The 19,952-nt window shown below is 36.1% G+C and overlaps 1 protein-coding gene across 4 annotated transcripts; it reads left to right on the top strand.

Moving 5' to 3' along the window:
- Nucleotides 1–660: 660 nt before the first annotated feature.
- On the top strand, nucleotides 661–14,936 carry LOC306878425 (WASH complex subunit 5-like). 4 transcript variants are annotated; one of them, XR_013784953.1, is made up of 30 exons: nucleotides 661–712; nucleotides 970–1,197; nucleotides 1,312–1,457; nucleotides 1,685–1,769; nucleotides 1,854–1,954; nucleotides 2,113–2,305; nucleotides 3,096–3,248; nucleotides 3,330–3,443; nucleotides 3,534–3,705; nucleotides 4,828–4,955; nucleotides 5,327–5,456; nucleotides 5,545–5,657; nucleotides 5,728–5,894; nucleotides 5,977–6,052; nucleotides 6,131–6,241; nucleotides 6,352–6,492; nucleotides 7,352–7,432; nucleotides 7,673–7,774; nucleotides 7,863–8,042; nucleotides 8,135–8,259; nucleotides 8,363–8,525; nucleotides 9,022–9,124; nucleotides 9,215–9,294; nucleotides 9,393–9,496; nucleotides 9,846–9,975; nucleotides 11,336–11,485; nucleotides 12,189–12,285; nucleotides 12,825–12,978; nucleotides 14,541–14,628; nucleotides 14,727–14,924. XR_013784953.1 is itself a non-coding variant. In XM_079430775.1 (29 exons), exons 2-29 carry the CDS (start codon nucleotides 1,012–1,014, stop codon nucleotides 14,781–14,783), a joined length of 3,480 nt encoding a protein of 1,159 aa, XP_079286901.1. In that variant the 5' UTR covers nucleotides 661–712; nucleotides 970–1,011; the 3' UTR covers nucleotides 14,784–14,936. The 4 variants fall into 4 exon arrangements, 3 of the variants coding, with proteins under 3 accessions (XP_079286901.1, XP_079286903.1, XP_079286902.1); XM_079430775.1 differs by lacking the exon at nucleotides 11,336–11,485 and having other exon boundaries at nucleotides 14,727–14,936; XM_079430777.1 differs by lacking the exon at nucleotides 11,336–11,485 and having other exon boundaries at nucleotides 706–925; nucleotides 1,031–1,197; nucleotides 14,727–14,936.
- The last annotated feature ends 5,016 nt before the right edge of the window (nucleotides 14,937–19,952 follow it).

Genomic DNA, 19,952 nt, shown 5'->3' with positions numbered 1-19,952 from the left:
TCATTAATAATAACTGAGACAAGATTATAAAATATCATACTGGTACTATGGCATGAAACATATTTTAGTATATCATTACATTTTATATAGTAAATAATAACACTGCATCACTGTACAGTACTAGGCGACTATTAATTTTACTTTTGGGCATACAGAATAAAATCACAACTCTGTCGGATGCAGGTGAAAGATATGCTTTATTCAAAAATTGAATAAAAGAATGGATATTTCTGAAAAATAATGAAAAATAGGCTACTATTTTAAAAATAGTGTTATTGCATGAGTGATTCTTCAGACAGAGGCATTTTTGCATAGTTAAAATAATAATAACAAATAATCAGGATAAATGTGTACTAATGAGATTTTTAATATAATAAAATGTAACCTATAGGCTATATTTAATGTGATGGTAATGACATTTTTGGAAGTGGACTTAAAGTTAACACGTTAAGCAGTCGCTTTGAATTTATAAATGTAAAAAGGTATCGAATGTTTCTGAATTAAAATACTTAAATACCAATGGGTTGGTAAAGGCATATAATAAAACAACTCTTAAATCCTGAATAATCACGCAACTGTGAGGCTTTTATTTTGAAGCAGTTGAGCAGTACATAGCCATTTAGCCTAAGCTCTGGGCGGAGCGACCAATGAGATCTTCTCGTGACACTCACGTGATTTGTAAACAGGAAGTGTCTGATCTGCACTGCAGGGGGTGAGTGACTAGAATCTAAATTCAACAAACAAAATCTATTTTATATGTGGTTTTGGCTGTTATAGTGCATCGCTTCATTCATAGTGAACCGTATCTGGTGCATTCAGACCGTTTGAGCGCGGTTTGAGCAAAAGATTTTTATTGAAATATTTTATGAGAACAAATAATTTGAGGTCAGAGTAATAACTGTATGTGCATCTGTAATGATAGCAGGTGGGTAGTATGCAAAAGTAATGTTTTTGATTGAATATCATTAGATCTGGCCATCACTGAGCAGATCTGCTGTTTTGTTCCTCATCATGGTGGACTTTCTGGCAGAGAACAACCTGTGTGGTCAAGCCATCCTGAGGATTGTGTCCAGAGGAAATGCCATCATAGCAGAATTACTCAGACTGTCAGAATTTATTCCTGCAGTTTTCAGACTCAAAGACAAGAGCGACCAGCAGAAATATGGAGACATCATCTGTGATTTCAGCTATTTTAAGGTACCCTAATTGTCATTTTTAATGATGTCTTCTTAAATTAACTTGATCTGGGTTTTCTAAGATGATCAGATTTACAGTACGTGAATGTTTTTGATATGAATCTGTGTTTTCTAGGGTCCGGAGTATTATGAGAGTAAACTGGAAGCTAAGCCCGATCTGCAGGATTTGGATGAGGAGTTTCGGGAAAATAACATTGAAATATTAACGCGCTTCTACCTGGCCTTTGAGAGTGTCCATAAATATGTTGTAGACTTGATAAGGTGTGTGTTGTTTCCAAATGCAACATATCTGAAATTGGGACATTAGGGGTACATTCAAATCATCTTATGATGAGAGCACTATTAGTTTTGCAATTATTTAAATGCATTTCTTTGCCATAATGTTCCTCTGTTATGCTTTGCTGCAAAGATCTGATGTCATTTTTTCTCCCTAAATCAAATCTTTAATTTGTTATTCATTTAAAATAAATGAATTGTTTCCTCTGAAGGTACTTGGATGATCTCAATGAAGGGGTCTACATTCAGCAAACACTAGAAACTGTTTTATTGAATGAAGATGGGAAACAGCTCCTGGTAAAGTCTGATTTCTGCTTCCCTAAATACAAATAGGAGTTAAACCGGGTAAATGAGTTTATAAATGCATGTGATTTCTGTCAGTGTGAGGCTCTGTACCTGTATGGAGTCATGTTACTGGTCATTGATCAGAAGATGGAGGGGGAGGTGAGAGAAAGGATGCTGGTGTCCTACTACAGATACAGGTATATTACTTTATACCTTTGTATTTTTTGGAGGTGTTTTGTTTTTCATCTCATTGGTTTCAACAGCTCTCAAGCAGCTCAGTTGAGGTGAAACATCTCAACAAATGGACAAACATTTAAATGTGATACTGAATAAACAATATTTCTCATCTCCTCAGTGCTGCTCGTTCCTCGGGCGACTCCAACCTGGATGACATCTGCAAGCTCCTGCGTAGTACGGGATACTCCAGCCACCCGGGGGCCAAACGGCCACCCAACTACCCTGAGAGCTACTTCCAGAGAGTTCCCATCAGCCCCACCTTCATCAGTATGGTGATCGGCCGCCTCCGCTCTGATGACATTTACAACCAGGCAAGACAGTGGTGTGATTTAGATCAGGGTTTTCAAACTGGGGGGGTGCAAGGGGGTGCTGGGGGTCCTTATTTTATTCCATTGACCGATAAAATGGCAAAACAATTAATAAAATAATCAGAAAGGTTCAGAAGAAAGTTTGGGGGGAAACCCCCCAAAATTAGCCATAATCAAATAAGTTTGGTAATGGCTAAATATTTAATTCTATTGACAGATTAAATGCAATAAAACACCCACAAAAACCTAATTGGAAAGGTTTAGAGAAGTTTAAAACATGCATATATAAAAATTAATAATGAAATGAGTTTGATAATGACAAATTATTTTATTCTTTAAACAGATAAAATGCCTACAAAACTAACCAGATAAGTTCATACAAAAAATTGTAAAAATAATAATAGTGTTTGATATTGACAAATTATTTCATTCTGTTGACTGATCAAATGCAAAAAAAGAAACCGTTAAAAGTTGGAAAAGTAAAAAAATTAAGAAAAATAGTGTAAACACACACACGCGCATATAAAAATAACAAGTTGCTAATGACAAATTATGTTGTTCTACTGACATTAAATATAACAAGAAGAAACTGAAAAATATATATACTTTGTAGATATTCTATTTTTCTAGATTTAAATACATAAAAATGCTGTCTTGCATTTATTTTTAGGAAAAAGGTTCTTCAAATATTCAGGGGTCCGTGGCATCAAACTTTTGAAAATCCCTCATTTAGACATAACTCCTGTTTAATCATGCTTCATGTTATGTAAATGTCTCATCTGTTGTGTTGTAGGTGTCTGCGTATCCTCTGCCGGAGCACCGCAGTACAGCGCTGGCAACGCAGGCCGCTATGCTGTGTGTCTGCTTATACTTCACCCCCTCCATCCTGCACACACAACAGGCCAAGATGAGAGAGATCGTGGACAAATACTTCCCTGACAACTGGGTGAGAAGACTGAATTAATTGTGGCAATTCCCAAAATGTGATGTATACATTTTTATTGCAATACCAACCTTAAATCGTCAGGTTATAAGCATATATATGGGAATCACTGTGAATTTGGTGGAGGCGTGGGAACCATATAAAGCTGCTAAAATAGCCCTAAACTACACATTGGACACAGCCAACATCAAAGAACAGGTACTGTCACCTGAGCTGTTCCCGTTCACACACGTTTGATCTAAACCAGTCATTCTGGACTCACACTTAGTCATTGTTTTTTCCTCTCAGGCCGGTCGATACGCTGCCAGTGTGGAGAGTTTGCGGCCGCAGGTGCAGCAGTTATTGAAGGAGGGATTCCTGAGAGAAGAAATCATCCTGGACAACATTCCCAAACTGCTCAACTGCCTCCGTGACTGTAACGTTGCTATCCGCTGGCTGATGCTGCACACTGCAGAGTCCGGTGAGATGTCATGGGCCCGTAAAGATTGAAATCAGCAGTTCTCAACCTTTTTGACAAAAGTTTTCAAAGACAATAGATCAGATATTTCTGGTACTTCTGCTGTAATAACAAAGCTTAAAGGGGTCATATGATGCGATTTCAAGTTTTCCTTTGTCTTTGGAATGTTACAAGCTGTTTGTGCATAAATAAGATCCATAAAGCTGCAAAGACTAAAGTCTCAAACCCAAAGAGATATTCTTTATCAAAGTTAAGACTTGCCCACGCCTTCCTAAAATGCCTCATTCAAACACATCCCCACATGTCTACATCACTGTGTTGGACGATTTACACTGTTCAGATGTTTACGCAAAGAAAGAAGGCGTAACTTTTATTCTCGCCGTAGTATTGTTACAACGCCATGTCGTAGAGATGCTGTGTGTTTCCAAATATGGTAAGGGGTGTAACATTTCCGTCACATACTTGAGGTATTCGGCCAATCACAACGCACTGGATAGCTGGCCAATCAGAGCACACCACACTTTTAAGAACGATGAGCTTTGTAAAAATCAACACGTTTCAGAAAGGTAGGGCAGAGAAGAGAAACAAAAATGCATGGTATATGGAAAAATAATGCGTTTTTTTTTTTTTTCTTAAACTGTGTAATACACCGTTATTTTTAGCATCGTCATATGACCCCTTTAAATTAAAATAAAAAGTTTCCATAACTGAATGCATGAATTTTTACAGTTGTTTTATTATGCATAAACCGCTATTTCTACCTGATGAAATATTTTAGAATCTGGCACAACAAGAAATGTATATTCGTTATTTAAAATTCCAAGACTTCTTACAATTTGTATACATTTAAATGCATTTTTGAGGTCTAGAAATCACACTTGTAAAATTATGCTTCCTTAAATATTCTTGTTTTGGAAGACCTACAGAAAGACATTTGTTGAGGGGGTGAATTAAAATAGTTTTAAGTCATCTTGAGGGCCACTTGGAAGTTTGCTGAGGCCCCGTAGTGGGTTCTGGACCCCTTGTTAAGGAACCCTTGGTCTGGATGTTTTGATTATTGAATTCATTCTGAAGGAATGTATCAAAATGCTTTTCTAAGTAATTGTTTTTTTATTTTTGTTAAAGCTTATGATCCAAACAACAAGAGACTGCGTCAGATCAAGGATCAAGTCATCAATGACTCCAAATACAATCCCAAAATTCTGTTTCAGCTGCTGCTGGACACGGCACAGTTTGAGTTCATACTCAAAGAGGTAAGTCTAAAATATAAGAAGTCTTAAATTGATACCTTAGTAAGTTTTTTTTTTTTTTCTTTTTTTCTGTTTTATTACTTTTAAATACTGTTACTAATCCATAACGGTTCTAACAATTGTTTTCAACATTAATAATAATAAGAAATAGAAAATAGAACATTCTAAAATAGAAATTAGAATGGTTTCTGAATGATCATGTAACTGATGACTGGAGTAATGATAAATTCAGTTTTGCATCACAAGAATAAATTATATTTTAAAATATATTCAAATTTACTATATTTTTATTCATCAAATAAATGCAGCCTTGGTGAGCATTAGAGACTCTGGGCCTCTCGTTATTAATTTCTCTTGGTTTGTGTGATTCTCAGATGTTCAAGCAGATGTTGGCAGAGAAGCAGCTGAAGTGGGAGAGCTATAAGAAAGAGGGATCAGAGAGAATGATGGAGCTGGCCGAGGTGTTTTCTGGGGTCAAACCTCTCACCAGGGTGGAGAAAAACGGTAAAATGCTTTTGCGGTCCCGTAACATGCAGGAGGCAAACGGTAGATATCATTGTCAGCGTGTTGATGCGTTCATTTGTTTGATCAGAGAATCTTCAGGCCTGGTTCAGAGAGATCTCCAAACAGATCGAGTCCCTGAACTACGAGGACTCGACAGCTGCCGGCAGGAAGACTGTGCAGCTCATTCAGGCTCTCGTGGAGGTACAGACACATCTGAACGTGTGCTCTGACGTGACGCACTGATTTCACATGAAATTGTTTCTCTGTTAAGGTCCAAGAGTTTCATCAGCTGGAGTCAAATCTGCAGGTGTGTCAGTTCCTGGCGGACACACGCAAGTTCCTCCATCAGATGATCCGCACCATCAATATCAAAGAGGAAGTGCTCATCACGATGCAGATAGTGGGAGATTTGTCCTACGCCTGGCAGATCATTGACAGGTGATGGCGCTACGTTGGCCTCTGCTTGATTTCTCATCAAAATTTTAGGTTGAAGTTCCTAATTCAGATGTCTTTCTCACAGCTTCACATCAATAATGCAAGAGAGTATCAGAGCAAACCCCTTCATGGTGACCAAACTCAGAGCCACTTTTCTAAAGGTCAGTTTATATATGACACTAGAAATCGATCCACCTCTGAATTGTGAGATATAACATGAGCTTTATGAATATGAACAGCTTGCGTCTGCGCTGGATCTGCCTCTTCTACGAATCAACCAGGTCAACAGTCCAGATCTGCTGAGCGTGTCTCAGTTTTACTCTGGGGAGCTGGTGGCTTATGTCAGAAAGGTTTGGAGAAGAATTTTGATTTGTGATTAAATCTTGTGATAAAATGTTGTGTATTTACCCTGATTTGGTCCATATCTCTTTAACTGTGTTTCTTGCAAACATGCTTCCAGGTTTTGCAGATCATTCCAGAAAGTATGTTCACCTCGCTGGCCAAAATCATCAAACTGCAGATCCATGACATTATGGAGGTGCCCACACGTCTGGACAAAGACAAACTGAAGGACTATGCTCTACTCAGCGCCCGTTATGAGGTACAACATATACATTTTGTATTCTTGAAAGTAGTGGTAATAATCCTCAGATGTGTTATTATTCAGGAACTGTATACTTGCCAACTTTAACATACTTGCTCAGCAAAATTACATGTCAGTATTTTCTAATTTGTATAAAAAATAAATAAAAACATTTAAAATAATTTATTTAAAAAAATAATACATTTTTATTTCATTTATATTAAAAAAAATATTTGTTGACGACACACAACTTGTGGATTCTACCCTAAAATCAAAAGAAATTACGTTTGGCTTAAAATGAAGTTCAAGATTTTTTGCATTGATGCATTACCTTGTTGACAATTAACAGCATAATGCTCACTTTGCAACAAATTACATATTTTAATTGTAAAGTTTATTTATAAGCAAGCTGTGCACATTTAAAAAACAATTACATTACAAATGTAGTTTATTTTGTATCTTTGTACTCTACATATCTATAATTTTCTTATATATATATATATATATATATATATATATATATATATATATATATATATATATATTTATTATTTTACTCTGTATATTTATATTTTGTATTCTTTTACTCCATACATTTGTTTATTTTATATTTATTTTGTCCTCTATATATTTACATGCATTATATTTTGCGTTCTTTTACTCTATATAATATTTATTTTACTTATTATATAAATATAAATATTTATTCTATATTTAGATGTATTCTTTTACTCTATATAACTAACTTGCTCATGCTGTTTGCGCTCAGTATTTTAAATTGAACTCAGAATTCAGGCCTTGAGTCAACATGTTCTTGCATAGATTAATTTTGTGTAAGTAATAATAATAAAGTATCTCACTGGCCTTCATCTGACAGGTAGCGAAACTCACTCATGCCATCTCAGTGTTCACTGAAGGTATTCTGATGATGAAGACCACACTCGTCGGCATTATCAAGGTACTAAACCGATTCTCTGAATGTTACACCTTGATCATTTTTATAGATCACAAACAGGCATTTTTCTTTTCATTCACAAAAAGACAAGAAAAGTGCATTAAGAAAGTAAACCGGGATGTTTTTATATTCACGTTGACAATAATGTATTTGAGAAGATGTTTTAACCTTATTACAGTGTTTATGGAATATTAAACATTATGCCATGAGAGCTCAGTGAACATAAAAACACATCTGTTTCAGGTGGATCCGAAGCAGCTTCTGGAGGACGGGATCAGGAAAGAGCTCGTCAAACGTGTGGCTTACGCTCTGCACAAAGGCCTCATCTTCAACCCCAAAGCCAAAGTGAGCTTAAAATGATATATTCTGTATTATCAGTCTTATCTGGCTCACTAGAGTTTGTGTAGAAGTTAATTTCTGCTGTCTCTTTCAGCCCAGTGAACTGATGCCAAAGCTGAAGGACATGGCTGCCACCATGGATGGGTTTTACCGCTCGTTTGAATACATTCAGGATTACGTGAGCATCTACGGCCTGAAGATCTGGCAGGAGGAAGTGTCTCGTATCATCAACTACAACGTAGAGCAGGAATGTAACAGTTTCCTAAGAACCAAGGTCTTGTCTTTTGCTCATTGATTTGAACCTCAGATTTAGTTGCTTATGTTTACGTTTTACTGCTAGTGTTGATTTAAAGAGGTACTTTTCAGATCCAAGACTGGCAAAGCGTCTACCAGTCCACCCACATTCCCATTCCTAAGTATCCGTCAGTCGATGAGTCCGCCACGTTTATTGGACGTCTTTGCAGGGAAATCCTGAGGATCACAGATCCAAAGTAAGTCAGCGCGAACCGGATTATTTCAAACACTCAAAGCTTTGATGGTCGAGAGCTAAAAGTCTGGAGAAGTGTCCCGTTGCTTGTCTTTGTTTTGTTTCAGAACGACGTGTTACATTGATCAGCTGAACACCTGGTATGATATGAGGACGCATCAGGAAGTGACCAACAACCGACTCTTCTCGGAGATTCAGGACACGCTGGGAACCTTCGGCCTGAACGGACTCGACCGGCTCTTGTGTTTCATGATCGTGAAAGAGCTGCAGGTCAATCTTAATATAATAATTATTCATTATTAGACAAGAATTTTTGAAATCATTAACAAATCAAGTCAAATTGCTTAAAAATGTCAGATTTGAAGGTGTATTGCATAATAAAAGAATCATAATTTTATCAAAAAATCTGTTGAATCAAAGTCAGTTATTTTTTATAATTATTTACCGCTATAGTGAATGCCATGAAACCCTCCTCTTCACAATAAATGTCACAATTAAAAAAGGTTATTAATAATAATAAAAATAATACAGTTGTAGTATTATTAGCATGTTAGTTATATTAGTATTAATAAATGAAATCGATTATAAACTGTAACAAAAGAATCGAATTGAATTGCATCAAAATGTCAGATTTCAAGTATATTGCATGATTTAGTAAAGAACTGAACATCTGTAATTGTATCAAAACATTAATGATTAATTATTAAAAAAATTGAATACCATGAAGACATAATAATAATAATCTGTCCTTTTTTCTTCTTTGCAGAATTTTCTGACAGTCCTCCAGAAGAACATCCTGAAGGACAAAGCTGTGGGTGATGTCTTTAAAGCTCTGCTGACGGCTGTCAATCCTGTGAAAGGGATTGTGGGTAGGTGTATTTGATAGACTACTTTAAATCTGGCACTTATTCCCACAGTAATGTTCTTGATTATATTTGTGTTTCTGCATTAATATTCAGCAAATGCAAGCAAAGTCTACGTCAACGCTGTGTCCAAAACTCAGAAGATCTGGCCAGCGTATCTGGAAGCCATCATGAAGGTTCTGCTTTCTTTTCATCTGAGATGTTTGTTTTTTGTCCATTTATGTCTGTCTTTTTCAGCATAAATATTCCAAATCAATCACTGATCCTTTGACAGGTGGGTCAGATGCAGATCTTGAGGCAGCAGATAGCCAATGAACTGAACTACTCCTGCAAATTTGACTCGAAACACCTCGCTGCGGCGCTGGATAATCTGAACAAGTGAGTTGGGAATGATGTTTCTTCCTTATTTTTCTTAGTACTTGGGTTGGTTTTACCTTCTCCCTCATAGACAACTTACAATGTAAAGGTCCTTTTCACACTGAGTCCGAAATTTTAGTATGCGTGTTTTGGTTTTATTCGTATTAGTCATCCTTTCCTATCAAAATGCTTGCTACGCATCTGAAACCGCAGAAAATCGAACCTGGTCCATAATTGTTTTATTACGGACAAACGTTTCGGGGGCAGTGTGTAAACATGATTGATGCAACATGCAGTCGGATTTATTTTTTTTAACGTGTGAAAATTTCGGACTCAGTGTACCAAAGACCTTAAGTGTGGTCATTTCCAGGTCTCTGCTGTCTGATATTGAAGCTCATTACCAGGATCCATCGCTGCCATATCCCAAAGAGGACAACACTCTGCTCTACGAGATCACTGCATATCTGGAGGCCGCTGGAATCCAAAACCCACTAAACAAAGTGAGTCGTTAGGGGTGGGCGATATGGCAAAAATATCATATCCTGATTTTTTTTTTAGAAATTTCACGATTTTATCACGATTCTTTGTCATATTGGTTTTACTATTTTGTCTGAGCAGTACAGCCAAACTAATTTCCCTATTATTAAGACAAAGCCTTTCAAGGTAGCAAAATATAAAAAAAGAATGGTGGATATTTAGGCCAAAGTGGGCGAAGATAAAAATCTTTGTCATTATTTTATATTTGTTATTAAAAAAAATTAACGTTTTTTGTTGTTTTTTCAGGCAAGAGTAGTGAGTTTTTTTTGTTGTTTTTTCTCTTTGTGTTTTGTTGTTTTAACATTAAAGAATAAAAATTGTCATCTGTCTGTCGATTCTGTCAAACAGTTGATGGTCCAGTGACTTTTTTTCTCCTACTATCAAAGTCAATGTGGACCAGCAACTGTTTGGTTACCCAGGTTCTTCAAAATGTCTTCTTTTGTGTTCAGCACTAGAAAGAAATGAATACAGGTTTGGGACAACGTGAGTGAGTAAATAATTACAGTAATTAAATTTTTGGGTGAACTATCCCTTTAATGACAGTCGGCTGCATGTTTAGTACTGTCCCTTTGAAGCTGCAGTCCGTAACTTTGTTTTGGTTAAAAATGATCCGAAATCAATATTTGAGCAAGTACATAACCAGCCAGTGTTCAAAACTACCGCCTTACTTTAGCCCGATTCACAACGGTTAGCTTATAATAATGTTTTTTAATTTGAGTGGTACGGGTAGGTTTTCACGGGAAATTCGAGCATGGCAATGCGTCATTACGTCACGTCGGTAACATAAAGAAGTTGTCCCGGCTACTAGGCTACTGCATGTGAGGATCCTGCAGGTGACGGATCATTTATTGCCTTTTCTTACAGCAGCTAGAATAATTAAATGTATAAGTGTGATGGCGGATTGTGACTAAGAAAGGATTATGTGTTTATGAAACACATGTGAATGAAATTAAATTATATTCCAGTTTTAAATGTGCTTCTGATAACAGATAGCCTGAGATTACACAAGATTTGTATTTTAAAGAAAACCTGTTCAAAGGGAGCATAATTCGTTTTTGGGGTTAAACGAATTTATTAATATGAAATTCAAATGGCATGACAGTTAGATTAGACTGTACAGAAATTGAAATCTACACGTTAATACACACTATACTCAGTCACGCAATGCTGATGTTGTTAACATTAATCATTTTAGAATAAAGTATAACAATAATAATAATTTGCACGGTTTGATGTGATATGCGCTAACCGATCGTTAGATTTAATCACCATTGGTAGCGTGATTTACTGAATTTTTTTCTTATTTGAGTCATATATTCCAAGACGTAGGCTAGAATCTGTGATTCCTGAGTACAGTATCCACACCTCAAAACGGATTCATCCGCGCTGGAGTCCTGCCGGAACACCGGATCACAAGATAATTCCGCACAGAGCTGCAATTCCAGGTTTTCAAACATAGATGGCGACAAAGAGGTAAAACTTACGGACTGCAGCTTTAAGTTTAAGATCTAATATACAGGCATGCATCCGTTTCCCTCTCAACTGTTTACTTTCATTTTAGACTTAACCAACTGAGTCTATATGTAAACCTTGTGTGTTTTGACAGTATTAGCTCAAAAGATAACTTAGTTGAGTAATCAGGCGCTGAGGCGTTTTAGTGCGCGCCCTTCAGGTGTACGGGCTCAAAAAAAAGCGCACGTCAGACCAGCGCACGAATTAAAAGCTTAACCTGCAAGGCTTCAAAATACACGCAAATGATGTACGTTTGTGATTGTGAATAAGTGCAGTGTTGCGTGAGTGTAACTCTACCGCTGAGTGAACACTGATGTGAATGTATGTCGCACTGTACAGTATATTGATACGGCGGCGCCAGAACTGTAACTGATAGAATGTGCGCGGTAGCGCGATACTACAATATTTCTTCAAAAGCAGATCGTGGAGACATTTTTATCATCCACGATCAAAAATCGTCATATCGCACACCCCTATGAGTCATGTATATGTGAAATCTTCAATTGACCTGCTGTTATTTCTGCATATCAGTGATTATTTTATTAGATGGTTTTGGTGGCCTGATTAGTATTTTTTTACCCAATTTCAGTGCATCCTATGTGACATAATACAGTCTGTTGACATGAACCACTTTTTGTTGTTTTATTCAAATCGCTCCTTTCAGATCTACATCACGACGAAGCGTCTGCCTTACTTTCCCATCGTGAACTTCCTGTTCCTCATCGCTCAGCTGCCAAAACTGCAATACAACAAAAGCCAAGGTCTGTAACTGATTTTCTACACTGCCATTAAAATGCTTGGGATTAGTAAGATCTTTTTTTTATGTTTTTGAAAGAAGTCTCTTATTGCTCACCAAGGCTGTGTGTATTTGATCAGAAATACACTAAGAACTCTAATATTGTGAAATATTATTGCAATGTAAAATAACTGTTTTCCATTTTAAAGTGTTATTTATTCCCATGATGGCAAAGCTGTATTTTCAGCATCAGTACTCCAGTCTTCAGTTTCACGTGATACTTTAGAAATCATTCTAATATTTACTGCTCAAGAAACATTTCTTTTTATTATCAGTGTTGAAACAGTTTTGCTGCGTAATATTTTTGTGGAAACCGTGATTTGTTTTCAGTATTCTTTGATGAATATAAAGTTTAAAAACATAATTTATTGGAAATAGAAAGTCTTATAGAAATGTCTTTACTGTCATTCTTACATTACATTCTTGATTTAAAAGTAGTAATTTATTATCACGTGGTCCTGCTCGTGTGGGTTTGATAGAGGAGGTGTTTTTGTGTTTTCACAGGTATGACGTGCAGGAAGGCTGCAGATCCGGTGGATTGGGCTCCTCTGGTTCTGGGTCTCCTGACGCTGCTCAAACAGTTTCACTCCAGATACACTGAACAGTTCCTAGCTCTGATTGGACAGTTTATTCGTTCCATAATGGAGCAGTGTACCAGGTACCTCACTTCAGCATGTGATGATTGAGGAACAAGAACATGTAGAGGACAAAATAACTATTTTAGGACTATTAGGAAAAATATTAAAAGGATTTAAAAATTTGTACAGTTTTAAAATAAAAAATATAGAGTGAAATTATAAAAATGATATCGTATTTATAAAATATAATGTTAAATGAAGTTTTATGTATAAAATAGTTTTATCTGTAGGCTGTACAAGTACTACATTGTTGTGTAGATAAGCTTTATTATTAAAATGATAATGAATTAATAACTAATTCAAATGATTATAAAATATTAAACTGTATAAAATATCATTTTTTGCATTGTGGTGTAAAAATGTATATGTGACCCTGGAGCACAAAACCAGTCTTAAGTCGCTGGGGTATATTTGTAGCAATAGCCAAAAATATATTTTAGGGATCAAAATTATTGATTTTTCTTTTATGGCAAAAATCATTAGGATATTAAGTAAAAATCATGTTCCATGAAGATATTTAGTAAATTTCCTACTGTAAATATATCAAAACTTAATTTTTGATCAGTAATATGCATTACTAAGAACTTCATTTGAACAACTTTAAAAATTGATTTTTGTGCACCCTCAGATAGTTGTATCTCGGCCAAAATTTTTTGTGATCCAAGGTCACATATAATATATCATAAAAACTATGCAAGTTATATAGAGTAATATAATACAAAATATAAATATGAATATGTAGAGAGAATAAATATAACGGAGTGTCTATTTAAACTGTGCAAATAGCCCGCCTAGTTGGCAGAGGCTATTTACACTAACTCCGCCCACCAACGTGTGATTGGGATAGTCAACACTGAAAAAAGATGCTCATTTTACATCAATTTCAGTGGCGTAGACGGTAAGGCGTATGCTTTTTGACGCAATCGACCCGAGGTCGTACCCGCCTTTTGCCAAACGTTTTTTCTCCCTTTTCAAATCTCATATCGGAAAGGCGTTTATTTTCAATAAAAATGAAGGAAATAATCAAAAAGTTGAAAATAAAGTATCGGGTAGGGTTAGGGTAGGTGTAGGGAGGGCTTTATTGTCCCAATAAGGTGGGATCCATTTAATAATTTGAACTAATTTATACTCCATACGTTAATATTGCGTACTGTTTTATAATGTACTACAAAACTGAGGTGCAGATAATTGCCACTATTTGCAATAAGTAGAATAAATAGCAGAAAATCTTGTTATTTTAACAGTGTAAATAGAATCTATAAATTTTGCACTGTGTAAATAATATCTATCGCTAAGAAAATATGCTATTTACACTTAGTGCAAATAGCCGCTGCCTGAATATAAATATATAGAGTAAAATAATACAAAATATGTATTTATTACCAGATTTATAATATAAGCTTTTTTATAATCTACACAAAGGTAGCACAACAAATGCTACATTGATGTATAAAAATAAACGATTACATTTATTTTTTTTGTATTACAGTATTTTTTTATTGCATTGTTAAATATTCTTAATTGTCATTAAAATAAAACAATGCAAAAAAAAGAAGTGTTTAACTGTCTCTGTTCCTCACAGTCAGAAGATTCCAGATATGCCTTCAGATGTAGTCGGAGCATTAATGTTTCTGGAGGACTATGTGCGTTACACTAAACTGCCCAGAAAGGTAGGATATATTGCTATGAGGTTTTGCATTTTTAAATACACTAATATTTTACAACATAAAAAGAGGCCAAATCATTTTTGTTTTCTCTTCTTTTTCAGGTGGCAGAGGCTCATGTGCCAAGTTTCATTTTTGATGAATTTAGGACTGTTCTGTAAATGTGCCTGTGATAATGTCAAATCATATTTGATATCATTTGTCTTAAGCATTTTTAACATTTCAATTTTAAAACATGATCATCTTTTGTAGCTGTTACTGACCTGATGTCTGTCTGCTGGTGTAATAAAAGCCATATGTGTATGTTTTGATACAACTTTTTAGGACATTTACACACTTTTGAAGAATTAATCTCTAACTCACAACCTCTCAAGAGTTATTGCTTTTATAAAATGGAGGCAACAGCAATAAGATGAAACATTTTTTTGTGGATGTGGTTCATTGGTTTAACTGTACGCCGTGGCTCATCCAATCAGAGTGAGAAATTATTCTGAAACTGTACACCAGAACGTTTTTGCACACAACACAGGAGACAGGATTTGAATGAAAGGTTTACTTTTATCTTAAATATATTACAATACTGAATGGATACTGTATGAAAAAAAGAGCATTTATCATTTTAACTGTCAGTCTATGTACAGCACACAATAAACAAAAACAGCCATGACGAATCTATGAATAACAACACTACACGGTCAGATGCGAACACAAGAGAAACAACAGAGTGTGGCAGCAGCTGACTACGCATAAGGCATAAAAAAAGATGAAATTACAGCTGCAAAAAAAAATCACTTCCGGTTAACTTTGTCCTGGATTTCAGTGTGTGTGTGTGTGTGTGTGTGAGAGAGAGAGAGAGATAAATTGCTATAGAAGCTTGTTTCCACCATAGGATAAAAATAAACAGATATAACAATTCTCGCAATAATTTTTATTGCAATTCTGGGTAAAAAACAGAATGGTAAGATAAAAAACTTTTCCAAAAAATAAAAAATTGTGAGAACTGGTAGATAAACCGCAGCAATTAGCTTTATTTTTCCTCACAATTCTGAGGGGGAAAGTCTGAATAGTGCGACAAACTCAGAATTGTGAGGGAAAAAAGTTGCATTGACCTTTTTTAGCTTTAATTCTGCAGCTGGGGAAAAATAATTTCGAACTTGGAATTGCAATTCCTACTTTTTGTTCTGTATTGTGGAAAACACTTTAACGTGAACTTTATATTGCGAAAAAGTTTATATCTCGCAATTCCAAATTTTTCCTCACAATTCGGAGAAAAAAAGTACGAATTGCGTGAAATAAACAGAATTGTGGGGAATTTTTTTTTTTTTTTTAGAAAAAGCAATGACTTTTATTATTATTATTTATCCTGTGGCGAGAACGGGCTTCCATAGCTCTCAATGTGGGCGTTGCTGTGTGTGGAAATATACATTTTCTTAAATACATTCATAGGTATTTTGGTTGTGTCCTTCAATCAGGGATCAATGTGCTGAGATGCCCGATGAATCGATTAACATGACTGGCATCAGACTTGTTTATTCCAGTGCGAGTGTGCATTTGTTTCGGACAGGTCAGGGTCACAGTGAGCAGAGAGTATTGCTTCAGATGGTTAGTTATTATAAACAAAAAGAAACTATACTGCGTTATTGTTCATGTTCTTGGTGTGAGTTCAGTCTCCTGATGTGTAAATACAGACACAGAAACAGGGCAAGTGTCCCACGTGATGTACAAAGGCGACCTGTTAATGAAATAAAAACCTCAGTTTGCACAAAAACCTATTGCGGTATTAATCATTCTAAAGCACTTAATTGTCATTGGGGTTAAATATGTACAAGTAGTAATACTGGGGAGGAGGGAAAGACTTTACAAAGTTACCTTAAAAATACCTCATATGCATCATGGCGATGTTACGGGATGGTTTTCGTGGATTACAGGCAGAGTGCAAAAATCAGTGCCGACAGGTCAAACGCACAGCAGACTATGTACAGATGAAAACTGCCATTACTAATACAATACTGACCAGAAGTAGGCAATCTATCAAGGCCGGATGGTCACGTGACCAGAGGGATACTGTAGCGAGAAGAGTGTCATGCTGTAAACAAACGTCTACCAAAATCAGAAAACTGTGATTATGGGTTCATAACAGCAAGTCTACATACAGTACATGTTATTCAGGGAGAGTGTGTTTAGAAAAAATCTCAACATGTATTCCTCCCTAAACCTCAAATTTATCAAGGAAATATGTTTAGTATTACATTCACACATCTCCAGGTTTTAGTCTCTCGTGTAAACCATGACAGCTATTGTGATTCTGAATTCCATATCAGTTCTTACCGTTCGTGTTCATTTTATCTGCCTGATTTTTCAACGGAAAAATACATTAAACATTTAAATCTGAAAGAAAGAAAACAAAAATCAATGCAGAGGTAAGCTATTTTTTGTGAATGTGCCAGAATTCTGATTCATTGGCCGCAGAAGAATAACAAAATGCAAAGAACTGTCAAACTATGGCCTGGTTTCACAGACAGGGTTTAGACTAAACCAGGATTAGGCCATAGTTCAATTAGAAGTTTTAAGTAATTTTATAAACGTGCCTTAGAAAAAAACATTACTGGTGTGCATCTTGAGACAAAACAAGGCCACTGATATATTTTAAGATCAGTAAGTGCAAGTTTCTTACAGATTAAACTGCTCAGATTTACATTTTAGTCTGGGACTAGGCCTTTTCTGTGAAACCGGGGGTATTTGTGCTACAGACCAGTATTTATGATAACTATAATAAATTTAAGTTTGCAGTATTATGCATCATAACAGACTGTTTTGTTTAGTTAAAATAACTGGAAGGGGCTGACACACCAGAAACCTCGCACATTAATTCTGGTTAAATATGGCTGCAAAAATAAGGTGGATACACAAATCTGTTCTTGTTGTCTTCATGAATGCAGCATGTATCACAAAAAAGCCAAGTACCCGAAAACAATCAGCTAAAATCACATTCCTTACGCTTACGAGAGAATTATAAATAACGTGAGATGATGATGATAAGGAAATTCATATCTTAATGTAATCTTATTGTGACAAATTCGTCCAAGCATATTTTTTTTTGACCTCATGATGTTTAATCAAGATCAAGAAAAAAGTAAAACTGCAACTAAAACGAAAACAAAACAAAAGTAATTGCAACTTTTTAGCCCAATTCTGAGTTTACATCTCACAATTCTGACTTTATCACAGTTCTGAGAAAAGTCACACTTGCAAGATATAAACACGGGACTGCAAGATATAAACTCAGAAAACAAGCCAGAATTCAGAGTTTATACCGCAATTCTTAGAAAACAAAAAACGAGAAATGTGAAGTGCGGCTGATACAGAACAGCGTACGCAGTTTGCGTCCAGCGGATACTCTCCAAAACGGTGCTACGGTGATGCGCAGGAGACGAATTGTTGTATAAAGATGTTATTTTTGTTTTATTTGCATACAAAAAGTATTCTCGTAGCATCATAACGTTACGGTTGAACCATTTACGGGTTTGAAACGACACAGGGGTAAGTGATTAATGACAAAATTTTCATTCTGGGGTGGAGTATCCCTTTAAATAAAACTAAGTCTTCCATTAAAAACGAGACTTCTCTAGGGTGTTGAATGTTGGACTTCTCTCATCATTTAGTCCGCTTAAAGCCCCGCCCCTTTCTCATAATTGGGTGGAGCTTGACCTAGTTGTGTTTAGAGATAGGGTTATGGTTAGGATTAGGGTGTGGTTGGACCTTAAAGCTCCACCCATTACATCCAGAGAGGGGGAGCCAGATGCCATGCTCCGCCCATTGGCTCTACATTCAGATCTGCCTCCATCCAATCAACTACCAACAAATAGAACCAAGTCCCTGTCCTACAGTTTTTGTTTTTGTTTTCGATAATTGGTTACATCACAATGTAAGAATATCTGTGGCTATTTCCACTTTATCATGACTTTAAAATTGATCTTAGCATCTGTACTTAATCTGAAGCAGAAATGTGCTCGTTACAAAAGTATCGTTGATTGCTATGCGCTGCTATGATCTGACGTATAATCCATGAAATGGTGCTTCTGTGTAGCGTGCGCTAGGCTTGAAACAAATTCTGTAAAATTAGGGAGACGATCACAGGACAGACACTTTAAAGCAGAAAAAAAGTTCCACCACGCTCTCCACAACCAAACGTCAAAAACCGAAAAATACTACACTCTCACATTTCACTCTGAATTATATGACATATGTACAAAATTCTCTGAGAAGATATGACTGTATGAACGGGACCGGATGATGTTCTGGTGAAGTGGACATGGGATTGAATCTTACCAGCCTACGAAGCTGTCCTTCAATACATGCGGCACCCTTGAGTGAAAGATCTTAAAACATTTGTTCATCGTTACACTACAAGGAATCGATAAACATGTTTTCTCATGCATACAGCAGTAGGTTCTACAGTGACAGCGTGCGTTCAAAACAATAGTTAACTTCCTGCTCCTGCAACCGGGCATGAAGGGCACCAATCACAAGACAGCATGTGTTTGGGGGCGGGGTTTAACGAGGGCACGAGTGGCTGCTGTTGTCTCTGTATCTGCTCAGCACGGCTGTCATTCCGGGTTTGTCTTGTGATGAAATCGTGTTCCTGAGTCCTGTTTATGAATGACAGCAGGAATGGGATTCTGATACCGCGCTCCTTAACGTCCAGGGTAAGACGGGTCCATGCCACAAATGCTAAACAGAGATCGGAGGAGACCATGCCCAACTCTTCCATTCACTCGTCCCTTGTTTCTCCATTTGAATTCCTTATTTTCTTACTTATTTCGTTTTCTCATTCATACAAAAGCAGAGAAATCCTTGCGGAGTTTTGCAGACCAGTTTCGAGGAGTTCTTTTATATTGAGGTTTCCCACAGCTGAAACAGATCACGCACAGACAAAATGAACACGGGCTAGTAAATATAACTTGTGTTATTTAACAAAACAAGTAACAGAGCAGATTTAAAAAAAAAAATGAGCACTGAACTTCCATCCAGTCAGTTGTGATAAAAAAAAGTACGCATGATTATAATGATTATTACTGGAATGTGCAGTCAGAAAATTTTGCAAGAAAATTTTTAAGAATTGTACCAAGGAACGTTTTTATAAACTTAAAATGTATCTTTTCTACTGTCAAATTTTTTGTGAATGAGGCCGCAGGCTTGTGCGTATCTAGTTTTTAGCACTAAGTGCTTCATATCATCAGTGAATAGTAGCAATGAGAAAACAAAGCTTTTCAAAACTCTGAATCAATTGCTTTGTAAAAATGATGAACTGTTTCAAAACGCTCGAAACA

Source organism: Barbus barbus, assembly GCF_936440315.1.
Source record: "Barbus barbus genome assembly, chromosome: 12".
NCBI lineage: Eukaryota > Metazoa > Chordata > Actinopteri > Cypriniformes > Cyprinidae > Barbus > Barbus barbus.
Note: the sequence above shows the minus strand (reverse complement) of the source record. Positions and strands in the feature narration are given on the sequence as shown.